Source organism: Gadus morhua, chromosome 7 (assembly GCF_902167405.1).
Source record: "Gadus morhua chromosome 7, gadMor3.0, whole genome shotgun sequence".
NCBI lineage: Eukaryota > Metazoa > Chordata > Actinopteri > Gadiformes > Gadidae > Gadus > Gadus morhua.
Window position 1 is genome coordinate 26,546,671 of NC_044054.1, and position 12,500 is coordinate 26,559,170.

General features: G+C 48.4%; 1 protein-coding gene across 1 annotated transcript in view; it reads left to right on the plus strand.

Moving 5' to 3' along the window:
* The window catches only part of bsna (bassoon presynaptic cytomatrix protein a), a 60,289-nt gene that overhangs the window by 10,581 nt on the left and 37,208 nt on the right, over positions 1-12,500 (plus strand). The window contains exon 2 of the mRNA XM_030361553.1: positions 7,771-9,936. Within this exon, the coding sequence (XP_030217413.1) occupies positions 7,771-9,936 (2,166 nt within the window). The remainder of the gene's footprint in view (positions 1-7,770; positions 9,937-12,500) is intronic.

Below are 12,500 nucleotides of genomic sequence, written 5' to 3' on the forward strand. Positions count from 1 at the left end.
TGTGTTTGTGTGTGTGTGAGTGTATGTGTGTGTGTGTTTGTGGTCCCCTCACCCCCAAAAGACTAATGATAAGCGGTGCCAAATTTCTTCTATAACCCCAAGAAAGCTATTACAACAACAACCTCTCCCTCAACAAGTTGGCACTCATGTTGAAGATGGCTCCGAGTCCAGACTACGCAACGGCAATGCAGTGCATTTTACCTACTGGTTGATGACGCATCCTTAAGCCAACCCAGATATATTTCTTTGTTCAAAAATATTATTTTTGGGACACATAATTGAATTGCGTGTTGTTTATGTAGTGAGATGATGATATGGTCCCAGCGTTGGCTAAATGCGGGAAACGGTAGCATACTTGGAAATGTGTCACTTAGCTGAGTCACTAGGGGGCATTGTTGCCCTGGTCACGTGATTCAAAGCTGAGCACAATTGCGCTTTCCTCCCCACACACACTCAGCGCTTTGAGCCTCACGAAGCAGTAGATTAAGAGCGCATGCTGCCAATATGCTTTAAGCCGGCCAGTATATCAGTGTTGACTCACATGAATACCGAAGCTCAGCTGCACAACTGTAGTCATTGTTGTTTGCTAAACTAATAATAATACCTAACAAATAATTGTGCCACTGGTGTGTAGAATGTTTGTGTGTCTGTTGGCCTGATGTTGCCAGCCCTAGCCTGGCTGGAGTCTCAGTGCTCATCTATGGTTCTCTGGATATCTCCACACACGCATGCACACACAGACAAAATACAAAACCGACGATTTAAAAAGTAAAATGTAACTACTAACTTAACTCTCTCTCTCTCTCTGTATGAGGGCCCATAGACGTACAGAAAAACAGACCGACAGACAGACAGACACAGAGTCAGAACGATGGAGAGATGAGAAGAGGGAGGAACAAGAGGACAGAGCAGACAGATTGAGACTGGCTTTCAGACAAACCGGGCATATAGATGGATAGTTAGTGCGAGTGTGCCATTGGCACAAACAGAAAGTGGCAGCATAAACATCATTTGTCAAACAGTGTATTTAAAGGTGCAGTATAGTGCAAGTGATGGGATTCCTTGATTGATTTATCAATTGTTTTTAGTTATTTAGTCTGTAGAACCACAGGTCTTGGCTTGCAAGTAAGATAGAGTATATGAGCAAAAGAAAATATGTTGGCCTCTCCGTTGGTCCGTTCTGGGAAATTCTTATTTTTCATGGAATTATATAATACACAAATAAAATATACTTATGTATATTTCATTTCACTTCGGCCAAGTCTGCCACTCAATTCAAACCTTGCAGCTTTAAATGCGCGGCAGGCGATGTTCTGCTTCGTTCCTGTCTATTTTGCAGTTAGCAATCCCCTTCCTCCTCCCAATATCACCATAAATGCGGGTCTTGCATGACTCCTGTCTCTCTTTCATGCCATCTTTTTTTCCTTGTATTTTACTTCAGCCGTTGTCCCCTTTTTATGTTGTGTAAGCCATTCCTGGCAGTGCTTAAATCATTAGCTTCATCTGTTCCGCCGTTGTCAGTCAACACTGAATTCCTACTGCGAGTACTCTCTCCCGATTGGATAAAGTGGGAACGGGATATCTTTCTTTTTGTTGACGGCAGAGTGGACGGTCTGGGAGACCATTCTGACTGGCCAAATACTCAGGGATTGCTGTCGGATTATAGGGATATTTAACACTTATTCTAACAACAATGCCTTAACCATGGAGAACCATCCCAGAGAAATCAATAATACAGCCTGAAACACATTGACATCAATATCTACATTGGGGATGCATAAAGCACCACAGGTCCTATTCTTCTGCAACGTGTAATATTGTTCTTTATCAATATTTGCAATTTTTCACTGGCTGTCCCTTCAGGCTTGCCACGATCTGCTCCAGTGTGCTATTTCCCTACGTTACCCAGAATGCGTTTCGCTAACCCCTCCTAATATCAGGAGAGAACATTCGGTAAATTGTACATTTATAAATTTAATAAATGAATCATCGTTTTTCGGTGCTGGATTTTGATCCCGAAAGCCTCGGGGGGGGGGAGGGGGCTACAGAGTTGTAGCCAATACTTTAGTAAAAAACTCGGTATGAAGCTCTGGCTGAGAATAGAATGTTTAAACCTAGATGCATCGGCCAGATCTGGGCAGCCAGCTGCCGGGTACACAGAGACTACCAGGAGCTCTGTAGAAGCCCGAAGAGTTGAGGTGCATTCTGTGTTAACGAGGCTGCTGGCCCGGCAAAAATGTGTGCATCCGCTCACTAAATGACTGATTTCTCGACATAGAGGCATTGCAAAATGTGCTAAGAAGTGATTCTGACACAGGACCCCTGAGTCGTTGTCAAATGGGAATTTGACTAATATCTGATGCTGATGGGTGATTCTACAGAGACACACTCTCCTATCAAACCCTGTGGTAAATATTGCAGCAATGTCTCCGTTTGACGACTGAGCAAAGTGAAATACTACGCAAAACGCTAAAACAGGACCTGGGATGAGTACATCGTAGTCGTTTAATTACGATGACAAAGTGTTTAAGGCTATATTATTGATTGAACACTGTACTGACTCAAGGAGCCAAACAGCCTCAGTTCATTGAAAGAGACGGTTAAGCAGATGGATATGGAGTAGCGGGTGTATTCTAACTGCTTCACTTCACCACATGTTCCCCGGTAATATCACAGCATGGAAATAATAGGATGTCAGATGGATTTATCCTTTGAATTTAAGAACAGAGTTTTTAACAAAATCCGGTGAATACACTTAAATCTCTGAAGAGTGTGCCCTGTATTTGGTGTCAGTCTCACAATACATCAGAACAAGGTATCAGAACATTTTTGTTATTGACATGGTCATTGAATCCGACACCTGTCTGTTATTTCGCTGTACATTTTCGTTATATATTTATTACTATTTCAACATTTATTGATGATATAAGTGAATTGAAAGTTACACTGATAGGATACGGAAGAGAGAGAGAGAGAGGTACTGTATATCGTACTGTAGAAGGCAGATTGACACCGTGGTATTGGGGACTCCCTGTTCACATGACCTACAGTAGGCCTGCATTTTTTCATATTTTTTTTCAATGTTGACCTCGTTTAATTGTTTAATCTCGAGAGTGAATCTGGATGTCTGCCTGTCCATTCCCTCTCAATTCAGAGCTAATATTGATCTAGGATGGGAGGATAACACACACACATAGACACACACACACACACACACACACACACACACACACACACACACACACACACACACACACACACACACACACACACACACACACACACACACACACACACACACACACACACACACACACACACACACACACACACACACAAACACAAAGACATACACACACATATACACAGAAACAGTTCAGGTGAGTGAATTGGATCAAAGTGCTGAGGTAGATTTTGATTAAGGACCATCAATTATGGGTTATTGATCGCAGTCAAAATCACTGACCAGCGATGAGGCCAAAACCTAGAGACAGAGGGAAAGTGTTTGCGTGCTGCAGTATGTGTGGTACACTCTTTAGGCAGTGCTAGGGCGAAAGCTGCCTATGCTATGTATATTTATGAGACGTGATAGGATTTATGACGCATCATTTCAAGCAGGAACGGCTAAATGACTTCAGTAGACACAGAGAATGGATGGCACGTAGAAGGCCTTGCAGATTTGTACTCAATTTCATTACAATGTAATAAAATTGTTCTGTATCCACACCCATATGCTTGGGAAAAGGCTATTTAGTGTATTCATTTGAAGTGAGCTCGGGATGAAATAAGGCCAGTTAAATAGGCTTATTATTTATAAACTATATCAAATTAGGCAAATGCACCTCCTATAAATGCCTTTTCATGTGAATGAAATTATGAAACAGTCTTGTTAGTGTTCTCATTCACTTCCTGGGTACACATGAAAAATAAATACAGGATTATGCTCCATTTACAGGGTAATCAAAAGCCACTTCCGCCATGAGCATTTGCACTTTAAAGCAGAAGTTAGGTTGACTAGCTCAGGAGTTAGAGCAGTTGTCTTGTAACCGAACGGTTGCTACTTCGATCCCCAGCTCCTCCAGAAAGGGAGTGTTGATGTGTCCCTGAGCCAGACACATAACCCTAACTGCTCCTGACGAGCTTTCTGTCGCCTTGCATGGTTGACTCTGCCATCGGTGTGATAATGTGTGTATTTACCGATGTAAGTCGCACTGGATAAAAGCGTCTGCTAAATGCCCTAATTGTAATAATATTAGTAGCTTATTTATCAAAAAGTAGTTTATTTTTTTTATGTTAATGTACATCACCACAACCCTTACTTGAGTGGTTCTAGAGATATGAATTGACTCATGTTGTTTCAAAAGCAAGAAAGTTATGCATGTTCTTGTATAAACAACAAGAATATGCCTAACTTTATTGCTTTTGGATGATGTAACCCCAATAAATTAGTTGGTTTCTTCTTCTCTGGATTACATCAGAAGCGGAAGTTGGCAAGTTGGAAAAATAATCATTCTGCTGACTTTTTAGTTTTTCTAGCCAAGATAAATAGGGGACTGTATTCAGACAGATGGTGTGTTTCTAGCAGGCAGAAGATTTGCATCTATTAATTTCCCTAAAGTATCTGACCTATGGGCATGCAGTTATATCTGCATTTAGCATATTTAGCAGCTGAGGTCGTCTCCTATAGTGTGTGAGCGAGATGCTGTGAAAGACCAATGAACAATGTTGGTGGAGAAATGTGCTGAACGAGAAGATCATGTGCTCTGTGTTCTAAAAGAAGAAAATTGCCTAATTATAGACAGCCTCGCTCCTCTCTTTCCCTCTTCCTCTTACACTCCTGCTTGTCCACACCTCTCTCTTTTATCCCCAATCCAGCTTGCTTTGGCCAATCTCTCTCGCTCTCTCTCTCACTCACTCTCTCTCTTTCTCTCTCTCTCTCTCTCTCTCTCTCTTTCTCTCTCTCTCTCTTTCTCTCTCTCTCTCTCTCTCTCTCTCTCTCTCTCTCTCTCTCTCTCTCTCTCTCTCTCTCTCTCTCTCTCTCTCTCTCTCTCTCCCTCTCTCTCTCTCTCTCTCTCTCTCTCTCTCTCTCTCTCTCTCACTTTCTCTCTCTCTCTCTCTCTCCCTCTCTCTCTCTCTCTCTCTCTCTCTCTCTCCCTCTCTCTCTCTCTCTCTCTCTCTCTCTCTCTCTCTCTCTCTCTCTCTCTCTCTCTCTCTCTCTCTCTCTCTCTCTCTCTCTCTCTCTCTCTCTCTCTCTCTCTCTCTCTCTCTCTCTCTCTCTCTCTCTCTCTCTCTCACTCTCTCCCTCTCTCTCTCTCTCTCTCTCTCTCTCTCTCTCTCTCTCTCTCTCTCTCTCTCTCTCTCTCTCTCTCTCTCTCTCTCTCTCTCTCACTCTTTCACTCTCTCTCTCTCTGTCTCTCGTCCCCCTCCACTATATTTATCAGCAGTAATTATGGTAAAAGTGGAGCGGAGCTGTGTGAGATCAGAGAGAGAGGAAAGAGACAGAGGGGAGGGCGAGAGAATGAGACCAAGAGGGGGGGGGGGGGGGGGGGGGGGGGGGGGGGGGGGTAGAGAGAGAGAGAGAGAGGGAGAGAGAGAAAGACAAATATGTATTTATACAATGAAGCAGATAAGATAAGAAAAATTAATTAAAAGTGCAAAAGGATAAAACGAGAGAAATGGTGGGAGGACAAAAAGGAGGAGTACAAAGGGAATCTTCCAGTGATAAGAGAGAGAGTTGGAATGCGCGTGAGAGAGAGGGAGAGAGAGCGAGGGAGAGGGAGAGAGACGAAGAGAGGGAAGGATGTGGACAGAGAGAGGAAGAGGACGAGGGGTGGAGAGCAGAGATGGAGGGAGCCAGAGAAAGATAGATGATTGCTACAGGAGCTGACTAAACAGAATGCAGCATCAGTAATTCTGTCAAGCTTGATATACGCCAGACAGCGGAGCAGTTTCGTTCGGCAGCGGGCGGGATCTGTTCAAGCTAAGGAGACCGGACTGATATAACGTATCCGTTTTTACAGCCTTTTTCTTCCGCGGCCATGGTCTTTTTGTACGGTTAGGGGTTATTTTAAAAGGGACTATCGTTCCATCTTGTTTCGGGGTTATTTTAAAAGGACGTGTCGTTCCTTCCTGCTGGGGCTTATTTCACAGGGACTATCTTGCCGTCCTGTTTGTGGTTGTCTTAATGGAACTCTCGTTCCCCGTGGTTGGTGGCTGTTTTAAAGGAAGTGTCGTTCCACCTTGTTCGTGGACGTTCTAAAGGGACTATCTTTCCATCCTGTTCGTGGTCATTTTAAAGGGACTTTCTCGTTCGTCGGCGTCGGTGATGGAGGTTTCCGCCGGGTTGAAGCATTGCATTCTGGGAAAAGGGGACGGGCGTGGTGGAAATTGGAACGACTGCTGGTTGGCCGCTCTGACAGTTGTTTATGCTCGCTGTCAGACGTCTCTAATGTGAGTGCTGGACGTGTGTAGACTGCGTGACGTGACGCGTCCCCGGGACAAACAGGACCGTAGGACTGCCTGAGCAGAATGTTGAGCAGCGGGACACGATTAGAGCAAACACGCACACGGTATGTCCCACATCAGGGAGAGAGAGAGAGAGAGAGAGAGAGAGAGAGAGAGAGAGAGAGAGAGAGAGAGAGAGAGAGAGAGAGAGGGACCATCAGATAGACAGAGAGAGAGAGAGAGAGAGAGAGAGAGAGAGAGAGAGAGAGAGAGAGAGAGAGAGAGAGAGAGAGAGAGAGAGAGAGAGAGAGAGAGAGAGAGGGACCATCAGATAGACAGAGAGAGAGAGAGAGAGAGAGAGAGAGAGAGAGAGAGAGAGAGAGAGAGAGAGAGAGAGAGAGAGAGAGGTATGTCCTACATCAGAGAGAGAGAGAGACAGAGAGAGAGAGAGAGAGAGAGAGAGAGAGAGAGGGAGGTATGTCCTCCATCATAGAGCGAGAGAGAGAGAGAGAGAGAGAGAGAGAGAGAGCGAGAAAGAGAGAGGGAGAGAGATGGAATGGAGTGGATGAAGGGAAAGAAAGCCTGAAGGAGAGGGGATGAGGAGTGTGCGTTACTTTAAGATGGTGTGTGTGTGTGTGTGTGTGTTTTAATGTTCTCGTTGAAGTGCTTTTTTGCGTGTATTTCGTATCAAGAAGCATTCCTTTTACAGGGCTGTTGTGTAAAATGGGAATGAACCCATTGGTCTCTTTGCACCTATTTCTCTCCCTCTCTTTCTCTTTTCCCCTCTCCCCCCCTCTCTCTATTACTTTGGCTAATTAAACTTTTTTCTCTCGTCATCGTCTGCTTCAAATTGAAAAAGATATTACTTTCCATAACCATTGCCACGCATCCTCTCAACTCTGTCGCACTTGTGACTCATGATAGAAGGAATACTTTACATTACATTACATTTATAATACATTTATGGCATTTTGCAGTCACTTTTATCCAAAGCGGCTTACAATAAGCACATTTGTCAGAAAACTATCTCTCTGGAGAGGTTTGAGCCATCGGTTCAGAAAGCTAGGTTTGAATTGGCCTCCATCTGCTATCATACTGAACACACAAAAACATATGCTCACACACGCTCACACGCAAGCAGACATCTACACTCACCCCACCTCTGATTATTTTATCTTAATTTAATTTTCCATCAGCCATCATTGAAAAAAATATATATTGTCAATTATACTTGCCTTCCATTGCCCTGCATTCTTTCGACAACAATGAGAAAAAACAATTCAACCTTTTTCCCCCCCTTCCCTCTATCCGTCTCTCTCTCTCTAGGTCCAAGAGTGGTTGTGTTTGAACTGTCAGATGCAGAGGGCTCTGGGTATTGACATGACCACACCGCGCTCCAAGAGCCAGCAGCAGATCCACTCTCCCTCCCACCAGGCCAAACCCATCGCCCAGGCTCAGCCGCTGCCGCCGGCCGCGCAGAGCAAGGCCCCGGCCCAGAGTCAGCCCCCGCATCAGCCGCCGGCGACTCACCCGTACGGCCAGGCACAGCCCTACTCCCAGGCCCCGTCTCCCCATCACTCCCAGCCCTACGCTCAGGCCCAGTCTCAGCACCACTCCCAGGCCTATTCCCAAAGCCAGCCCCACCCCCAGGGCCAAAACCAGCCCTACTCCCAGGCCCAAAGCCAGCCCCACTCCCAGGCCCAAAGCCAGCCCTACTCCCAGGCTCAAAGCCAGCCCCACCCCCAGGGCCAAAGCCAGCCCCACCCCCAGGGCCAATCTCAGCATCATCCCCAGGGCCAATCTCAGCATCACCCCCAGCCCTACTCTCAATCCCAGGGCCAAACCCAGCCCTACTCCCAATCCCAGTCCCACTTCCAGGGCCAATCCCAGCCCTACTCCCAGGCCCAGTCCCAGCCATACACCCAGGGCCAAAACCAGCCCTACACCCAGGGCCAGAACCAGCCCTACACCCAAGGCCAGAACCAGCCCTACACCAAGGGCCAGAACCAGCCCTACACCCAGGGCCAGAACCAGCCCTACACCCAGGGCCAGAACCAGCCCTACACCCAGGGCCAGAACCAGCCCTACACCCAGGGCCAGAACCAGCCCTACACTCAGGGCCAGAACCAGCCCTATACCCAGGGCCAGAACCAGCCCTACACTCAGGGCCAGAACCAGCCCTACACCCAGGGCCACTCCCAGCCCTACCCTCAATCCCAGCCTCACTCTCAACCCTTCCCCCAGCCCCAGCCCCAGCCCCAGACGTACCCTTCCTCTCAAGCAGGGCCTAAACCCCAGCCCCAGGCCTCCCCAGGACTCCAGAGACACCAAGGGCCCCACGGCCCCCAGCCCCAGACTGGGCCGTCCCAGCAGGGGATGAGGTCGGACCCTTATTCCCAGAAAGGGGCGGGAGTGCAAGGAAGTGCCGGGGGTCCAACCGGTGGACTCAACCAGCCGGGGGGCCCCCGGATCCCTCACCCGGGCGCGGTGCCACTCGTCGGGCTAGCCAAGGCCCCCTCCCAGCCCGACCTGGGTCGCGGCTCCCCGATGCACCAGCCCGGCGCCAGGTACCAGGAGCACACCCGGAGCGCCGGCTCCTCCCCGGCCCACCGGGCCCCGAGCCAGGCCCCGCCCCCCGCCCAGGATGGGCTGACCAAGCTGTTTGGCTTCGGGGCCTCTCTGCTGAACCAGGCGAGCACCCTGATCAACGTGGACCCCCTCCCCGCCGCCTCCACCCAGCCTGGCCCCGCCCGGGGCAAGGTGGTGTTCAGCAACGCAGCGACGTCAGAGAGCCGGCAGCACGGGCCCCCCGGGGCCAAGCCAGCCAACGTCGGGGGCCCCCACGCACCGACCAGTCAGACGGGGGGTCCCGTAATGGGTGGACCTCATGCACCGACTGGTCAGATAAGGGGTCCCCAGACGGGTGGTCCTCACGCACCGACCGGTCAGGCGGGGGGTCCCGTAATGAGCGGCCCTCACGCACCGACCGGTCAGACGGGGGGTCCCGTAATGGGGGGTCCGCACGCGCCAACGCAGGCTGGAGCCCCCCATGGCCCCAGTCAGATGGGGGGTATGCATGGCCCCAGTCAGATGGGGGGTATGCATGGCCCCGGTCAGATGGGCGGTCCCATCATGGGCGGTCCTCACACACCAAGCCAGAAGCTCCAACAGCAGCCGAAGCAGCAGCAGCAGCAGCAGCAGCCTCTGCATCCTCAACAAGAGAGCCATCAACAGCTGCCTGCACACCTTCAGAAAGGGAGCCAGCAGAAGCTGCCGGCGCATCAACAGAAAGGGCCCCAGCAGCAGCAGCAGCTGCCTGCGGCCGTCCCAGCGGCCCCGGCGGAGCCCCAGAGGGCCAGGGTGAGCTGCCCGCTGTGTAAGACGGAGCTGAACATCGGGAGCGCAGACCCGCCCAACCACAACTCCTGCACCCAGTGTCACAGCCAAGTGTGCAACCTGTGCGGCTTCAACCCCACCCCCCACCTGGTGGAGGTAAGGCATCACCATTATGCTGTCTGTGCAGGAATATGAATGTGTGACCCGCGACATGGGCTGGGTGCACGGAGAGGCTAATGCACGTCCACACGCGGAGAGTCACACGCATACAGACGGAGACTCGTACACTCATACAGATTGTCACTTAGTGTAATTTATTAAAACTAAATTGTCTTTAAATCTGCTCAAAAGATAGATTGATAGAAAGAGATCACTGATCGCAGGCACACACACACACACACACACACACACACACACACACACACACACACACACACACACACACACACACACACACACACACACACTTGTTTATTCATGTGCATGTGTCTGTGTGTGTATTGGCCTCTCTCTGTTTTCTGTATGTGTGTTTTCATAGGGTGTGTATGTGGGGCAGTCTGTGTGTCTATTCATATATCTTAGGGGTAACAAGCAGAAAATGAGCAATAGCAATGAGTCATGAATAGTCATGAAGAGTCACAAATAAGGATGAATATTCATGGTAGAAGAATATCTCTCCTCTATGATGAGTGACCAAACCAAAAACCTATTAAAAAATTTGAGGATGACAATATGTGTCAAAATAGAAGCGTAAGAAGTTGTAGGTTATGCTGTTGTCACTATTCCGATTAAAATGGACACCAGGACACGTCACCAAGAGGTGCGTTTGTCAGGCTTAATTGCCCACACAATAAACAGTTTGAATAGATTGCTGAAAAGAAGCTAACATTTGTTTACATGTCTCCATTTAACCGCGTGAAACTGAGGTGGACAATAATGGAGCCATTATGTAATGTGGCGCGGCAATCAACACAAACAAGATGCAGCTGTGTCGCTTCAGACTGCTCCAGAGAAAGAAGGCATTAAAAATGCCTGGGAACTAGACGAACCTGCAGGGAGCTCATGTTTTATTTGCTCTGGCAGATTTGTCTGGCTTCCGACAGATTTCCGGTAGACCTGGCCTGGGTTGGGCCAATCACAGCTGTTGTCCAACATGGGGGCGGGTTTAACACGAGGACTGTAGAAGGAAGAGCCGGTGCTGTGGGGGAACTTTTCATAAACAACCAGGATGGCTGCCGCTGACGTGTCACCCGTTTGTTTCCTTGCTCTGATTGGCTGGAGGTCCAATTTGTCCAGAGCCCCTCTGAAATCGAAAATAGGCTGAGAAATTCCGGAATAAAATGCATTTGGGAATATCTGAACAATTCTGTTAAGATAGAGAAGCTATGGTCATGGAACAGCAATTTAAAGGAGCTGTAGGTACGATTTGTAAAAAATGACACCGCCATCTAGACAGCTGAGAGATTATTGTGTGACGTGGTTTGTGAAAATATCTGCTCTGGTTCACCGTGCGACTGCCTCTCTGTGAGACTAGGTTTGACAAAGTCTTGCTTGTGCCTGCCTTTTTTCTGCTCTCTCTCTCTCTTTCTCTGTCTCTCTCTCTCTCTTGAGCAAAGGAAAGAGAGTATAGTGTGAGTCATGTCTCTCTCTTTAGGGGGAATTCAGAAATAGAGGAGGAGAAGTGGTAGGAGCGACAGAATTCCTAATGGGTTTTCATGCACTTCAGGACAGCTTGGTCTGGTTAATAATACAACAGTCTTCAATGTTCCTCTATACTCTCTCCTCTCCTCTCATCATTTCTCCTCTCCTCTCCTCTCTTCATTTCTCCTCTCCTCCCCACTCCTCCCCTCTCCTCTCTTCTCCCCTCCTCTTTTCTCCTCCTTTCTATCATCTCCTCCCTTCTATCATCTCCTCCCTTCTCCTCCCCTCTCCTCTGCTTTCCCCTCCTCTATTCATTTCTCCTCTCCCCTCCTCTCTTCTCTCTTCCCCTCCTCTCTTCTTCCTTCTCCTCCCCTCTGCTCCCCTCTCCTCTCCCCTCCTCTCCTCTCTTCCCCTCCTCTCTTCTTTCTTCTCCTCCCCTCTCCTTCCCTCTCCCACTTCTCCCCACCTCTCCCCAACTCCTCCCCTCCTCTCCTCTGATACGTTGATTGATCCAGGAGAGGCTGATGCGGTTTAGCTGAAGGCGGTACATGATTTCGCTGATTGCCAATCAGCGAAATAGTCTTTACGTATAGAGACGTGGATCCCCCTGTGCTCATTTGAAGGTTATTAAGCCCATACTCTATCACTAGATGTATGATTCATCTTAGTCTTCCTGGTGTGCCCCTACCGCCCTTTCTGTTGGTCAAATATGGAACTTAACAAGCCTTGCTGTTGAGGTTGAAAACTTTCTGAAGTGCAAGCAAGAGTTTTTTCGTTTTTTTCTTTCCAGTGCTGTTTATAGCTGCCATCATGTGCAGCATGTTTTTTTTTGTTTTTTTTACCCTGCTGACGTTGAATAATTTGGTGTGCTCGGCTGGTCTGGCCGCGGAGGGCTCGCAGGGGTGGGGCTCTGAAGAGATAGGTGACCTTAATTTGGTACCGACTTGCACACCGGTGTCGCCTCAAATTAAATTAATAAATAAGAAAGTATTTAGTTAACTTTCCTTGCGACAGCTACTTCCTCCGTCTGTGACAGGGTAGGCTTCGCTGGATCAGCACTGCAAACAAAAGCGTTTCAA